Genomic DNA, 17,075 nt, shown 5'->3' on the forward strand with positions numbered 1-17,075 from the left:
TCACACTGGCAGCAATGGGCTTCCATAGTGCGAAGTACTTGGGTCAACATTTGTTGGTTTTTGCTCTGTAAATAAATTAACCTGACTTGTTTTCTCCCAGGTTTTACTTAACATGTCTATATTTATTTTTACTTTTATCATGAGGAATATTTATATTTGTATTGGCAGAAATGGGCTTCCATACAGCGCAGCCTGGGCTCACATCGCACTGTTTCCAGTCGGAATTATTTTGGTGACGCGCTGGATTTTGTCGGCACCTGATGCACAGCTGCATCCGGCTGCAGTCTGACACAGAAGTTTGCTGCTTTTTCTGTCACTAACCTGCCTCAGAAAATGAAGTAAGTCACGGTGAACACTTTACAGAAGTCTGTCGTAACATTTAACGGTTAATAAATATATTTTTTACGCTAAAAATTAAGCTAGCAATACAGAAGTCCTCGGTGTTTAACAGGAGTGAGTGGGCTAATGTCAAAATTAGCCAAAACAATTAAAATATCTAGTTTCTGATACAAGACACGGACTTTACGTGTTTATAGGCTTTAACGGCAGCGTGTTGTCTGACTTTATTTCACCGCAGAGTGAAGCATGGTGCCATTAAAGCGGAGAAAAGTCGCTGGGAGTAATAAGACTGAAGCTGAGAGCAGTGGAGATAATGGAGCGAACAAGTTCCCTCAGGTCGTTTTATTCCTGCTGGAGAGAAAAATGGGAACGAGTCGAAGAGCTTTCCTCTCTCAGCTCGGTCGGAAGAAAGGATTTCAGGTGGAGGAGCTGTTCAGGTGAGATAAACTTTAATTAAAGTGTCACAGCAGCACAGAAACAGGACTGATATAAAACTGAGTGAAAACACAACAGAGGCGAGAGAAAACAAAAAGAAAGTCAGTAAATATTGATATTTACTGAAATGTAATATTGATTCCTGCTGTGTGTCTGAGCAGAAAGAAGTTTCCTTGATAATTTTCATATCTTTTACAGCCGATACCTGAATTCAACATCTCCCAGTCTCTGTGTTCAGATGGTTGGAGGACGGTTTTCACACAGACTTTTCCAGTTGATGCTGGATAAATGAATAGAAACAGAGTGGATGAACAGACGAACTCTCCTCAGTCAGCTGCTAAATCAAACTCTAACACAGTTCACAGCTGCAGCTAACAGTTATTTAAACTGATGAGAGTTTGCCCCGTTTATCGATTTGGTTTAGAGGATGTTAGAAAACAGGAACATTTCATTACGATGTCTTCAAACTGTCTAAAATCCAAACTTACACTGATGCACAGCACAGAAAAAACAGCGAATGTTTGACATTAACTCCTGGATAACGACGATTATTGAGCGAATTAATGATTGAAAATGTTTAATATTTGATCGAGTAACTCAACAATAAATCATCAGTACAGTGGCAGCCTGTGTTTTACATCACGTGTTGTGTTGTTTGTCGTCTCTTTGCAGTGAAAGCGTCACACACGTCATTTCTGAAAACAACTCTGGCGACGAGGTGAGGACGTGGCTGGACACGCAGGGCGGAGGTCGAGGCCGGACGCCGGTTCACCTCCTGGACATCAGCTGGTACACAGAGAGCATGAGAGCAGGACTTCCTGTTCAGATCCTGGACAGACACAAACTACAGGTGCGACTGATCAGTGAACTGAAGTAGGAAGAGTTTTCACCTCCAGCAGCTGGATAAATGCAGATGTTGTGGTTTAATCCCTGTGTGTGTTTCAGGAGCAGCAGGTTGAAGCGGAGGTTGTGACGTTTTCAGTACCAAGCTACGCCTGTCAGAGAAGAACCACTCTGGAAAACCACAACACCGTGCTCACCGTACGTCCCCCACATCTCACTCATTACACCTCCGTCAGAACCGAACATAACCGTACAAATGTTTCCTCCGTCTCAGGATGCTTTGTCGCTCCTGGCCGAGAACGCAGAGCTCAGCGATGAGGACGGACGAGGCGTCGCGTTTCGCCGGGCGGCCGCTGTGTTACGGTCTCTGCCCGAGCCCGTGACGGACATGAAGCAGCTGAGAGGGCTGCCCTGCCTTGGAGACCATTCGCTGAGGGTCATCAAGGTGAGTTCCCGGCTCTGTGACTCTGTTTGTCGCGCTCAGAGGAGAATCTGATGAACCACGTTTCATCCTCTGGTCTCGCAGGACATTTTGGAGGACGGAGCGTCGAGAGAGTTCGAGTCTACGAAGCAGTCTGAGCGGTTTAAAGCTTTAAAGGTACGTCAGCTGTGTAGATTTTATCTCCGACCACAGAGGTTTCAGCTGCTAACGGATTCTAGTAAGAGAGAAGTAAAGATAAAAAAAGTCCTGTTACACAAACATTTGTACAGTTTTTCCACACTTTTTAGTGAAACATGAATCATTTAATCTCCCCAAGGCTGAAAAGATATGAAAAAAGTATCTTCTATCTTTGAATCATCATTTGAATTTCACGTCTCTTAAACGTGGCTTCTTTTTCTTATCCACTTAAATCTTTATCTGGAAAAGATTAAACAGTGACAGCAACAAAAAAAGAAGAAGATAAAACTGATTTCCCTTCGTCCTGTTTATTTGCAGCTCTGCTCTGATTTCAGTTTTTCTCCCAGTTCTGCTTCTTGTAGCCTCTATGTTTTTTTTATTTTTATTTAATTATCATTCCTTCAATCCCTCATGATCACAGTTACCTTTTAGATAAATCACCACACAGCTCATAGGATCCTTATGTCCCTGTGTTTCCAGAGAATATTTGAGTGATCTGACTCAGCTGCTCTGACAGGGCGACAAGAAATTCTGATTTCTTTAGCTCCATCTAGTGGCACCTAGATATTTTTCATTGTGTCTCGAATCGATGGCGAAGCCTGAAAAACCCTCTGATGGTTCAGGACGAACAGTAAAACGTTACTCCTGTGTCTCAGGTTTTAACCGGCATCTTTGGAGTTGGATCAAGAACAGCAGACCGGTGGATCAGAGAGGGGATTCACACTCTTCAGCAGTTACGAGATTCAGGACAGTCACTCAATCGAGCGCAACAAGCAGGTGTGTGTCCTCTGCACTCGCTCGTGCTGTGTTCAGTGTAGTTTCTGTCTGAGATAAACAAACACCTCGTCGTCTTTCTTCAGGTCTGGAGCACTACGACGACCTGAACCGGCCGCTCACTGCGGCCGAGGCCGAGGCTGTCGGAGAGATCGTGGAGAGAGCCGTGGTTTCTGTTTTACCAGGAGCACAGATCACACTGACCGGAGGATTCAGGAGGTGAAAGAGGAAACATTCAGAGCTTCCTCTTCCTCTGTCTTTAAACTTTTACTAACAACATTTTTGCTGTTTTTCAGAGGAAAGCTGACCGGTCACGACGTCGACTTCCTGATAACTCACCCAGACGAAGGCAGAGAGGAGGGGCTGATGTCTAAGGTGGTGTCATGGCTGGAGTCTCAGGTAAATCCACTGCTTCAAAAACATTTCTATTTGACTTGTGTGGTTTCAAAATTCAAACGGACAGATCAGGCTGTTTTCATCTTTCAGGCGTCGGCGGCTTCATTTCCGACCGAGTTTTCACGTCTGTTTTCGTGACAGAACCTGACGATGGATCTTGTAATTTGTGCTCTCGTCACTGATCAGTCGTGTAGTGTGAAAACCACACGTGAACAGTCTCTGCCTGTCTCTCCAGGGTTTCCTGTTGTACCAGAAAACCACCAGGAACTCGTACCTGGAGTCTAAGGACGGTCCTGCTCGGCCCCCCGCCAACATGGACCGCTTCGAGAGGTGTTTCTCCATCTTCAAACTGACCATGGAGGAGAGACGAGGAACAGAACAGCCAGAAAACGGCGAGCGAAATCCAAATCCAGCGGAGGACACGCTCAGTGTTGGAGCCCGATCTGGTTCACAGACAGATGAAAATACACCTCCACAGAGTCAGGTCCCGGCTGACGAACGGAGACACCGTGTGTCCGGTGAAGATGGAGGTCAGGAGGAGGCAAAACCTGCTGCACACAAGCCGTGGAGAGCTGTGAGAGTGGATCTGGTGGTTTCTCCCATCAGCCAGTTTGCTTTTGCTCTTCTGGGCTGGACCGGATCCAAGGTGAACTTTTTATTAACTTACCTCCATCATTTTTTAAGACTCTTAACACAGACCCAGAGAGTTCAGAGAGATGCTGAACTGTAGATCAGTTAAAAAGACTTCATTTAACACCAGCGTTCATCTCTGATATCCAGGAAACTGACGGAAAGATCAAGAGTTTGAAACAGAGTCCAGTGTTTCTCCAGAAGGAGAAGGGGATCATGGGTATTATACGCTGTTTGGCTTTGTTTTCTGCACATGAAAACCACTGAACCGGTCGGACTCAGAGCCAGACAGATTAATAATTCCCACTCGTGGCTGCAGGGGGCGCTGCTGCTCAGCCGAGTTACATTCTGTTGCTTTAACTGATTTGATTTTTTCCACAGTTGTTTGAGAGAGAGCTGCGACGCTGGGCGGGACATGAGAAGGCCATGTCTCTGAGCAGCCATGCTCTGTATGATAACACACAGGTAAATACTTCTCAGTCAGTTTTTAGACATTTTATAGCTGCTCTGTCGTTCTGTTCAGTAAAGATTTTAAAGTCCATTTTCCCTCTTCTTTCTCTCACAGAGCAGGTATCTCCGAGCGACGTCAGAGGAGGAGATATTCGCTCATCTTGGTCTGGAGTTTATTCCACCGTCAGAGAGAAACGCCTGAAGAGACCGGACGATGCGCTGCTGCAGGACGGCCACGCAAGTACCACCTGAGGATTATAACCTGGAGAGAGGAGGGAGGTGGAGACAGACACAGGAGTTTATCAGACATTAAAAAACACTGCATGTTTCACCTCAGTCGCACCTGACAAAATAACAGAAACACCTCAGTCAGTTTAATCAAAAACTAAACATCATAACCTTCATGAAGGAGGATTTATTGCATGACAGACTGCATTAGCTTCACCGAGGTGTTCCTAATAAACTGACCACTGTATCCTCATTTCAAACCATGCTGCAAACTTCCGTCTACCTCTGTAACATGAACTCTTCGATCTGTTTTTGCACCGATTATTTGTTACAATTAAAGGTGTACGAATTAAAACCTTAAAGGGTCAATCTGATCTGACATTCTCTTCTGGTCTGAACCTCATGGTGGCGCTAGAGGAAAAGTCAGAGGATCACAAAAATCATGAGGATTCGTCCTCTGAGGGTCGTGACTGTTTCCACTAAATATCGTGGAAGTTTGTGCAGTAGCTCATGAGATATTTCAGTTTGGATTGAGAAGCTGTGCTTTGGAGATTAAACACACTTCCTGCAGGACTGATCCTAGAACCAGGAAGTCAGTTAGCATGCTAGCATGTTAGCTCTTCCTGTTGTCAGTGTGTTTCTGGTTAAATGTCTGAAATAAGGTCTGTGGTTTTAACACAAGCTCAAGACATTTTCAGGTTTTATTCTCCAACATAAAATGGGTCAGTAAATCCCCCACTCCTGATGTTTGAAGCTTTTACGTGTCTTAAAAAAGGCGGTTGCTAACGAGTGTCTAAATGAGACTACAGAGGTTGTCGGGGACGTTAACATGAAAACCCATCTACTCACCAGTCCACCTTTACAGCCTCGTTGTGTTTCTACTCACGCTCTTTCAAACTCTCACTAACTTTCTAAGAAGAAAGGCTTTTGTAGAAGAGCTCAGAGCTAAATGAAATGACCAGTTGGAAGCTTAGTGATGAAGACGTCCAAACTATCAGAATCTCAACTGTACGTTCTTTCATGGACGCCGGTGTGTTTTTCTGACAGCTGCACGTTTTAAAACAAAGATGTCAAACTTGTGTCTACGCTGCTGGAAACTTTGGACAAGATGGCGGAGAGGAAGAAACGCTCTAATATTTACAAAGAAATACGACGACAGCGCTAACCTCCGTGCTGGTGACAGCCGTGCACTTCACGGGCGATATCTCAGGAACGCCTCGAGGGAATTTCTTTAAGTTTGGTGCAAACGTTCAGAGGTCAAAGGTCAAGGTTGCTGCACTAACTGCAGCTGCACTGGTTCGTGGAGGCTTGATTCTAGCATGAGTAAGAGTCTTGTTCTTCCAGCTTCTCGACTCGCCCATCAGCCCCCCCGCCCCGTCAAATGATAAGTTAAGATAGGGTGAGCAGGAGAAGCAGAATCGATAACGCCATCTGTATCAGTTAAATCTTATCAGTTCACATGTGTGGACACAAACGAGCTGGTTTCTCCTGAACAGTTTCCGAGTGATGGGATTAAATCTGCAGGAGATCGTGTCAGAAAACAGACGTGGTAAAGAATCACACTGATCTAATCAAACATGGAGGCGTTTTAAATTTAAGAAAATAACTTCTTTAGTTTGTTTTTGACACAAGTTTTCTCTTCTAACTCACAGTGTGACATGTTTTCTCGTGTGTGGAAAAGGGAGAAGGTGTATTTCCTGACGTGCCCACCTGTGCACCACTGACCTGGTTTTTACAACGTCCTCGTCGACTTCTCTGAATATTCACTGAGAGGAAAACCACACGGCTGTGCAGAGCAGAGGGAACGTACTTCAGCACAGATCAAGGTACTTTTACTTCACTAGAGTACTTCCATATTATGCCACTGTACACTTGTACTTCACTACATTTATCCGGCAGCTGTAGGTACTTTTCAGATTAAGATTTTAGCAGCAGTTTCTGGTTGTTTCGGCGTCTGGCTCCTTGTAAAAAATGATTTCCTCTTTTAAACTCCCTCATGGTTTCTGTCAAACAAACTTAATGTGAGACAGGATGTTTAACTGCCTCAAGTACTTGTAATGGAGTATTTTTACATCGCTATTGGTACTTTACTCAAGTGCAGGATGTGCATTTGTTTTTTAATCCTGAAAAATCAGTCTGTTAGATTCTCGCCCGTCAGCTTTTAAAGAAGATAAGATGCTCATTTACAGTCGAAGCCTGTCAGAGGCTGCACACACATTTCCCATGAGTGTGTGTGTGTGTGTGTGTGTGTGTGTGTGTGAAGGCGTTTCCTTCACCTCTTCCTAACAGCCTCATTAACCTCTAAATACCAGTTTAACATCAAAGGCAGTGTCGGCGCTCACACCTCCGTCTCCTCTCTCACGTTCACTCTCTGTGACGTGTGCACACACTTCTTAGAATATCCTGACTTTTACTACAAAATGAAAAGACTTCATTCACAAATTTAAGACAGGTGAACCATATGAAGTGTAAACACAGTGCTGTCTGTGGTGCGTCTGGTCAGTCAGAGGGAAAACATCTTATTTTTACTTTCTAGTTTCTGAATCACTGTCGACACGTCTTTGTTTTTGACGCCGTATGTGTGAACCAAAAGTTTCTGTGGAGGCAGGAGACATGAGAGCAGCATCGTCCTGCGGCGAGGAGACTACGAGTCTGGGCGACTTGTGAGAACAGAGAGGGAAGAGGATGTAGTTTGAGTAAATGTAAATGAATGTAACTGTGGACGGAGCAGTTAGAGCTCCTGCTCTGCCCAGGGAAAATGTCCTTGTTGTGAAAATGCAGCTAATTTAAATTAATTGAAATCAAAACATTTCTTCAGGACACACATGAGCTTTCTGTGGAGAGTGGAGAAAGTATTCGGATACTTTACTTAAGTTAAAATGGTAGTAAGACTGCAAAAATACTTTATTACGAGTGAAAGTACAGCAGGATTTATAAAGTGTCTGCTGCAAGTGGAACTCTGTTTTCTTATCAGGAATTACTGGTTTAATCTTTAATAATAATATAATAATTTTATATAATAATAATTTTTATCATATCAACCTATAGATAAATGTATGTGAGTAAAAAGAACAACATTTCTCTCTCAGATGTAGTGGAGTAGAAATATAAACAAACATAAATTGAAATGTAAATTTACTTAGTTACTTTCCACCACTGCGAATCAATGCAGTCAAGTGTAACAACACAACTAAAAAAACTCTCAGCTCAGCTCTCCACAGATGATCAGAAACATCACTATATATTAATACCAGACTCCATTGACAAAAACAGGGATTTTACTGGAGCTGCTGGAATACCACTGCCTCCATCTGTTAGTGTGTCTGTGTTACTGTGTGACTTTCAGTGGTGGAAGAAGTAATCAGATACTTTACATAAGTAAAAGTACCACATAACAACACATACACACTAACAGATGGAGGCAGTGGTATTCCAGCAGCTCCCAGTAAAATCCCTGTTTTTGTCAATGGAGTCTGGTAGTGATATATAAGAGATGTTTCTGGATCTTCCTCTTTAATAAAAAGCTCTGTCTCTGTAGGAATCTTATCTATAATATCACTTAGAATAACAATCTGAGCCTGTGTCTTTGTTGCAGTTGAGGTTGGTCATTAGTTATTTTTGCATAATGACAGTAAAGCTCTCGAGGGATGTTCGCTGTTACCTGCTGTAAAACCTCAGGAACCCTCAGGTGTGCTGCAGCCTCCAGCTCCTAGATTTCAGCAGAAATTTAAATTCCACAATCTGAAACCCTCCCTCTCCTCTCCTGCTTCCCCTCCGTCTCCCCCGTTTGATGAGGGTGGAGGGGGTGGACAGGGGGTCGCAGCGCCTGCTCGTCCACCGGGACCAGTCCCGCTGGCCCCATCAAAGCCCAGGGAGCCTTTGATGAGGTTGATAGGGATCAATGGGACAGGGGAAGAGGCCTTAACTGACTGTGTTACAGACGGGGCGGGCAACTGCTGGAGACTGCCGGCAATGGAGATCAATGATTATTGGGCGTCATCACCGCCTTGATCTGCATAGAGGAATCAATTCAGCATCAGAATCAGTCACAGTTTAACTCGGGTTTTTCTTAATTCTTAAGAGTCTGGTGATTTTTTTTATATTTTATTCTTGTTTACGAATCATTTTCAGACCGAAAAGGGAAACAAAACTTTTAAATATCTCCAGTTTTGTGATTGATAATTGTATTATTAACATAATTAGTGAGGTCTAGGGAAAGTATTACTCTGGCAGAGGTGTGGTTTAGTGTTAAAATATTTTGTCCCCAACTTTATTTTGATATTTACCACAGTATTTACCTCTGAAGTCCATTTTACTGATAATAATTCTACTTTACTTAATTGCAGGAGTGTCACTTGTAGTTGAGTATTTTTTACATTGTTTTATTTGTACTTTTACTCAAGTACATGATCCCAGTACTTCTTCAGCTGCAAAATGTCACAATATGACTATAAACAAGTGGTAGAGGAAGTATTAAATACTCAGATACAGGTAAAAGTTCAGCACTGATTTTGCTGAAGTAAAGTGGAAGTACAATAGTGTAAAAATACTCTACTACAAGTAACAGACAAAGTAAAAATATAAGTATTATCCACAAAAATACTTAAAGAAATATTATTATTTATGTAATCTGTTAATTAGTGAATAGTGTTTTACTGTTGTTGGTAGAAAGAACAAAACTTTAAATTTAAATTACGATAAAATTAAAAATACTCAAGTAAACAGTAGAGTAGTACAGTACAGAGTAAATATGCTTAGTTACTTTCCATTACTGCAGATAAATAGTAGTTTAAATAGTTTCACTTTAACAGTAAATTTGCTTTAAGTTCCGGTGCAGTAAATAAAGTATTCAGATCCTTTACTTAAGTTTAAGTGGAGCGGTGTAAGAATTTAGATGGATAAAACATAAATAAATTAGTAGAAATATATAAATTAGATTAATAATAAAACTGTTTGAGTTGATAAATAATAAAAGATTAATCCTGGTGATATTTTATATGATAAATATGATGTTTTTCCACCTAGATGCCAAATGTGGATTCATCCGCTGCTGAAAATAGTCCCCAACAAATGCACTGTTTCCTCCTGTTTGAGTAACGTTTGGTAAAAACTACATGAGCAGCTGTTGTAGGAAATAATGAAGCTATAAATAAAAATGAAACTTTATATTATTTAACATTTATTTCAGATTTATGTGAGAGATTGTTTAGTAGTTAAGATATTAGCGTCTGTATGCAGAGATCTGAACACCAGGTCCATCTGTGTTGGGACATGTGTCTCCTGTCAGTGCCTTGGGAGGTTGGGTGAGGTTGGGGGAGTGTGTGTGGGGGGGTGGAGGTGTGTTTATGTCCATAACAGAGCAGCAAACAGGCCCATTAGAGATGAAAGAGTCTGAATGGAGCCAATCAAAGACGAACCCAGCAGGAGACTGTTACCCCACAGACAGCAGCAGCCTGGGACTGGGGCCGAGGAGGATGAATTACCTCCCCCCTCCCTCCCTCACCCCTCACCCCCCCACAGCAACATGGATAAGGAGCATTTACACACACACATCAGGATTACAATCAGTTTTATAGAGCTGGCGTGTCCAGGTGTGTGTTTCGAGTGAGACGACAGAGCAGATGTAAACAAAGAAAGATTTAAAGGGTCAGTGAGAGAAGCAGAAAGAAAGTAACTAAGTACATTTACTTGAGTATTTTTTGTAACTCAAAACTCAACTTTTCAGAGGTGGATATTTAATACTTTCTACATTTCTGATTTATAATTTAACAGCTTTAATTCCTCTGAAAAGGAGGAATTCAAAGTGTTTTATATAAAATAAAAAAGGCATCAAGACGAAATGTAAAAGACAATTTAAAAAAACAAATAGAAATTAAAAGTTAAAATTGAAAATAAAAAGTATATTCAGTACTTTTTGTACTTTTTGAATTTTAGGAGACAAGAATGTGAATATTATTATAATATTATAATATTCTGTGAATATTTGTGTACTTTTACTCGAGATTTAGTTGCAGGACTTTTACAGAGTATTACCACACTGTGGTATTAATACTTTTACTGAAAGAGTAAATACTGATGATGAAGAGACAGGAAATTATTTTCACTTTAACCTGAATAAAAGACAAACGAACACGTGCAGGAATAAAGACAGAGACTGGTTCAGTCCTGATCCTCCGTCTGTGGACAAGCATCAGAGCGTCCTCGTCCTCGTCCTCTCCATCCTCCTCTGCTCTTTGATGTGAGGACGCCGAGGCAGACGGAGGACACAACCGTCTGTAATCAGATACTTTACAAAGTAACTGTAACTACAGAGAGTACACCATCGGCCTCTGGAGTACATTTTACTCACAGTACTAATGTACTTTTACTTTGACAGGATTTTACTTGTAGTTGAGTATTAACGTTATTTTATTTCAGTACTTTTACTTAAGTAGTAATACACCAATGTAGAAATACTCTGTTAAAAGGAAAAGTTCTACACAAGTAAAAGTACCTAAGTATTGTCTGCACATGGCACTTTAAAGTATTAAAAGTACTTAATGTAGAAAAGTGCAGTAAATAAAGTATTCAGCTCCTTTACTTAAGTATAAGTGGAAGTACAATAGTGTAAAAATACTCAGCTAGAAGTAACTGACCTGCACAGTAAAAATATGTAAGTATTATCAGCAGAAATACTTAAAGTAAAAGTACTGAACGCAGAAATCTGATTATTATTTATGAAACCTATGAATGTGTTTTACTGAACACAACTTCAGATATAAAGATGGATTCAATTAAAAATACTAGAGTAAATTTACTCTGTTACTTTCTGTTACTGCAGATAAACACAGTAGTTTACCAACAGTAAATTCACTTGAAGTTCCAGAGACTGAGGAATATTTCAGGATACTGCAGTAATATGAAGTACTCAAAGTACCTGTATTACAATGTGAAAATGCTCCGTTACAAGTAAAAGTAAGAAGTACACTGAAAAGTATAAGTACACACAGCAAGTACAGGCAGTTAATGGTGTAATCTATTACATTACTTCACTCTGAGAGGGAGATCCTCGACTAAAGACGATGTGAAGGGGTTTTATTGGGGGGGGGGGGTCTGTCCTGTCTCGTGTCGTGGGGTGGTGTGTGTGTGTGGGGGGGGGGGGGGGGTATCAAAGCGCCGCGGCCTTTGAAGTCTCTGTGGATCCATAATGAGCCGTTAGCACCGCGGCTCTCCTCCTCTGCTCTGCCCGCTCAGACTGCGCGTCTGCAGGCGCAGAGGTCGCTCCGGATCCGCTCCTGGAGCTCGACCCGAGTCCCTCTCATTATCTTATCAATTGGAGGGGGGGGAGGGGGGGGCGTTTCGTGATTGACCCAATTAATCCTCCTCGCGCACCATTTGCACACAAACCAGCGCCAGTCTTCCTCCTTCCTCGGAGTCTCGGGGTCCGTCAGGGTCCCGGACTGTGCGGGATCTGGACTGGAGGTGACGTAATGAGCCACTTCACAGGTGGGATGATCCTCCTCAGGTCGTTATCAGGCCTTTAACCTGATCCCTAAATCCCCAGTTTAGTTTTGAAAGGAGACAACAGGATGATTTAAGGCGCCACAGATTAGACGATGCTCAAAGTAACGGAGTACATTTACTCAACTACTCTACCACAACACACTTTAGAGGTACCGGAGCTTTACCTGACTGATTTGACTTTTACTCCACTATAACACGAACAAGATGAAATGATCAAATACTGCAGTAAAACGTCCCGCAGTAACAGGACTTTGACTTGTAATAGAGTATTTTTACTTTGTGTTGTTGCTACTTGTATTTAAGCAGATGATCTGACTGTAGCATCATTAAAATACTGCTGACATGTTAATATATCAGTAATAATAATATCTAATAATCAGAGCACAGTCTTCCATCATAAGTATTTTTACTTTTCATATTTTAAATACTTTTAGCTGACAATACTTTTGTACTTACCTCAGAATTTTTAGATTTTTAAACTGTGATATTTATTTAAATAAAATATCTTGCTCTTTATTTGGATGATCAGATGCTCTGAAATATTTTTAAGCATTAAAATGTGTTTTCTTTCATTTTTAAAGTTTCTAACATTTGAAATCTTTTCTAATACCTCGACATGCTCCTGTATCACGTTAGTCCTGTAAAGTTACAGCAGAGGATCATAGATTCTCTGTGGTTACTGGTCTGAATTCATTGATGGATCAGTTCTTTTTAAATCCCGACAGTCTAATCAATTAAAAGAGATGAGACGAACTTAAACCTGATCATTGCTGAAGCTCAGCTGATTCGTATCAGTAACTTTCAGACGGGTCGTCTTTAATCTGGGGATCATCCCGGATTAGTTTGGTGCTGTTTTATTAAACCAATCACTGATCATTATGTTGGTTATTGATCCCTTTCACATGAAGCTTTAACTGTCGTTTTAAAAGCGATTGTAGTCTGAACTAATGATGAGCAGTTTAACACTTTGATTAATGACTGTTTGACTCACGGCTGCAGCTCAACTTTATTTTATTTTTAAACATTAATCTGCAGAAAACGATGAAAAATCCTCGTCACAGTTTCTCAAAGACGAAGGTGATTTTTATTCATGATTCAGTTCAGTTTGGTTTTAAAAATGTTAAAAATGAAGATTGTAATCTGCCAGAAAAACAAGTCGACGTGTTCAAATATCCAAACACGTCTATTCATTTATCAAAGTATAAAAATGACACAGGTGACTTTAAAAAAAGTTAAAATGTTTATGACTTAAAATCTTTTTATCGAGCAGTAAAATAAGAAAAAGCAGCAGGAACAAAATGTAAGAAATAAAACTAGAATACAGTTTGTTACATGTAAAGTATATGAATATGAATCATTTAATTTAACTTTATTTTTAAAGTTTTGTTACTTAAAATAAAACACATGAAGTCGTCCCAGTTATCATCCAAATACTGCACATTAATAAACTCAGGACACGTCCATGTATCTGTTTACAGAGTATTTAAATACTCATAAATAAATGTTATTTACTATTTTAGCTTTTAGGTGAATGATTAATTGTAAAGTACACAGTTAAAATACAACATGTTCCTCTGAAAGGTCAAGTAAAAGTATAAAGTAGCATTAAAAAGTACTGCAGAACTGTGCTTCAGTACTAAAGTAAAGTACTTAGTTACTTTTAAAATACAGTACATTGTATGATATGATACATTATTACAGTGGCTGCTTGATATATTTGAGAAGTAACTGTAGTGAAGTATGACGTAGCATCAAATGGAAATACTCGAGTACAAGTACAAGTACAGGTCTGTACTCTCAGCTCCACACATGTATTTACAGTGTGTGTGTGTGTGTGTGTGTGGTGGGGGGGGGGTCTATTATCTGTTTTGGAGGCAGGAAGGAGGGGAGGGTGGGGGGGTGGGGGTCCTTCCCAGACTCAGTGGAGCCACGTTGTAACAGCCTCATTGAGACTGAATGAGACGTCTTAATTACTCCAGTTGTGAAAACTGAGGGAGGGGGGAGGAGGGAGGGGGGAGGATGTGAGCTTTGATCTCTGGGGACTGAGGGAGTCTGGAGTGAGGTGGGATGCCCCCTATAAATACAGGACAGGGAGCGAGGGGACAGTTCAGACTCTCCCAGCCACCAGGACTGAGCAGCACCCTGAGGAAAACCAGCTCTGGACTCTGAAAGGATTTACCTGAGGAGGAGGTTTACCTGAGGACCAGGACCCGTCAGCGCTCCGCAGCCATGAGAGGACACTTCTCCATCGAGTGGATGGCCCAGAGCAGCCAGACCTCGGCACCAGAGACCGGATCGACCGGGTCTGGACCGGCGGACTGCGGGACGCACTCGGAGAGTCTGCCTGGTTTTTACTGCAGGCAGAGGTCAGAGAGTTTACCTGAGCAGGTAGACAGCAGGAGTCAGTACGGACTGAGCACTCTGCAGCACCAGACCTCTCACAGTAACCAAGGTGAGCGAGTACAGTACTTTTACTCAGTTACTTTGACTTCCTGTCCTGTAATGAGCCCGTGTCAGGTTACTTCATTCCTGTGCTGTTAGTTACCTCAAAGTACTCCTGACAACAGCTCCAAAGTAACTAAGTACTTTTAACCCAGTACTTATACCACCATATTGATTCCTTATGTGCATTAAACTGATGATATTTTGCTGAACTTTACCTTAAGTATCCGAGTACTTCCTCTACTTCTACTTTATAGTAATCTTGTGGTATTTAGTGGGGTTTATATTCATGGGATTTCCTGTGAGTATTTGGGACCTAAAGTGACTTTAAATTACTTGATTACTTTTCAGTGGTGGAATATATCCAAGTAAATTTAATCTAGTACTCGTGTTTAAGTAGAGTTTTGAGATACATGTGGGGGTGAAAGTAATCTATTACCATTACCTCTCCTTAGACCTGCAGTTACCTCATGTATTAATGACGTTACTCAGAGTAACTGAGTACTCCTGTAACGTAAAGATGTGAAGTTAATGTAACTTCCTGTGTTCAGTGTCAGAGGCCGGTTTCAGCAGCGGGACAGAGGAGGAGACGTCCGGCTACGAGAGCGAAGGGGGTCGCTCCCTCTCCCCCTCGGCCCCCCCGACTCCGCCTCCTCCGCCTCCCCCCCGTCCCCCCCCTCGGGCAGGAGACCCCGCACGGCGTTCACGGCGGAGCAGATCAGCAGCCTGGAGCGAGCCTTCAAGAGGAACGCTTACCTGGGAACACAGGACAAGGCCGAGCTCTGCAAGAAGCTCAACCTGTCCGACAAACAGGTAACAATCAATACCTGATCAATACCTGATCAATGTATCAGTGTCCTCTGAATTTTATTTTATATATGAAATAGTTAAAACTCTACAATTAAAGACACAAGGATTTAATTGAATTTAAACCTTTAATTAGATTTTTGGACCAAACATTTCATTTGATTTGATTTGATTTTTATTATTATATTTTTTATTATTATATTATTGCAGGGATGTTTGTGGGACTTTAACTCCGATATTTTTATTTATTTACTTATGATGTAATTTATTTATTCTTTTAAATATTTCATATTTATTAGATTTTTTGTTGATTTTCTCTTCTATATTTAATTGATTTGTTGTTCTTATTATTATCTTTATTAATGGTGGAACTTTTCCTAATGAAACTTTTCTTCTGCCTCAGATCAGGAACTGGTTTCAGAACAGGCGGATGAAGCTGAAGCGGACGGTGCAGGACGCCCTGGCTCACGCCTGCCAGGCCAACGTCGCCTCTCAGTTCCTACATTACCCCGAGCTGCAGGCCTACAGACCGGGACCCTACCCCAGGTACCACCCTGCAGCAGCAGGAGGAGGAGGAGGAGGAGGACAGGAGGCTCCACCCGCTGCTGCCTCCTACCTCCACCCACACAGCCTCCAGTACAGCTCCCCTCTGCCCAGCGTCCCCTCTCTGCCCCTGGACTCCTTCTACCAGTACGGCGGCCTCCCGGGCGTCGTGCTGCCGTCCACCTACCCGACGTACCCTCAGTATTACTGAGGATGATCCTGTAGCAGCTGCTGTGGAAAACCTCACTGAATCAAACAGGGTCGTGTGCAATATTGTGATTTACTGTATGTGTGTGTAACTGATGTATAGTTTGGATATATTTAAAATCTATGAAGTGTTTATTAGATTTTTGTTCTTATGTCGCTGTGAAATCAGATAAAATAAAGAATGTTATTAAAACTTTACATCTGTCATCTCATGTGTCTTAACTTCAAGTACAAAAAAAGTAACTAAGTACATTTACAGTAAAATATATAATAATACTGTAATGTAATGGATCTGAATACTTCCTCCACTATTGTTTTTCCACCTCATCTAACTTTAAGCATCAGAAAAACTTGTTTAATTAATGTTTATTTAATTTTAACCAGAAACATCACTATATATCACTACCAGACTCCATTAAAAAAAACAGGAATTTTACTGAGCAGAACACAGGAGCTGCTGGTCCACTGCTGCCTTGATCTGCTGCTTTGTTTGTGTTATTGTGTAGTGCTTTTACTTATTTAAAGTATCTGATTACTTCCTCCACCACCGGAAGTCACACAGTAACACAAACACACTAACAGATGGAGGCAGTGGTATTCCAGCAGCTCCTGGTAAAATCCCTGTTTTTGTCAATGGAGTCTGGTACTGATATATAGAGATGTTTCTGGTTAAACTAAAAGGACCTTACTCTTTAATAATACATTTTGCATCTTTGATTTTGAATGCAGAACTTTTACTTGTAATGGAGTATTTGTGGGCTCACAGTGTGAATTACTTCCTCTGACTTTTCTGAAAGAAAACACCTCTTTTTTTGTTAATTACAGAGAAGAAGACAGTCTTCCAGTGTTTCTGCATCTG

The 17,075-nt window shown here is 41.4% G+C and overlaps 2 protein-coding genes across 2 annotated transcripts; both read left to right on the forward strand.

The window, feature by feature from the left end:
* Positions 1-223: 223 nt before the first annotated feature.
* On the forward strand, positions 224-5,083 carry polm (polymerase (DNA directed), mu). The gene is made up of 12 exons (XM_018694059.2): positions 224-338; positions 578-776; positions 1,447-1,624; positions 1,720-1,815; positions 1,892-2,062; positions 2,144-2,215; positions 2,893-3,013; positions 3,097-3,229; positions 3,307-3,409; positions 3,642-4,052; positions 4,418-4,501; positions 4,602-5,083. Exons 2-12 carry the CDS (start codon positions 586-588, stop codon positions 4,686-4,688), a joined length of 1,647 nt encoding a protein of 548 aa, XP_018549575.1. The 5' UTR covers positions 224-338; positions 578-585; the 3' UTR covers positions 4,689-5,083.
* Positions 5,084-14,126: 9,043 nt separating this feature from the next.
* Positions 14,127-16,414, forward strand: ved (ventrally expressed dharma/bozozok antagonist). The gene is given in 4 exon segments (XM_018694050.2): positions 14,127-14,669; positions 15,211-15,294; positions 15,297-15,472; positions 15,870-16,414. Coding segments are annotated over 4 exon segments (834 nt in total). The 5' UTR covers positions 14,127-14,446; the 3' UTR covers positions 16,221-16,414.
* The last annotated feature ends 661 nt before the right edge of the window (positions 16,415-17,075 follow it).

Source organism: Lates calcarifer, linkage group LG9 (assembly GCF_001640805.2).
Source record: "Lates calcarifer isolate ASB-BC8 linkage group LG9, TLL_Latcal_v3, whole genome shotgun sequence".
Classification (NCBI taxonomy): Eukaryota; Metazoa; Chordata; class Actinopteri; family Centropomidae; genus Lates; species Lates calcarifer.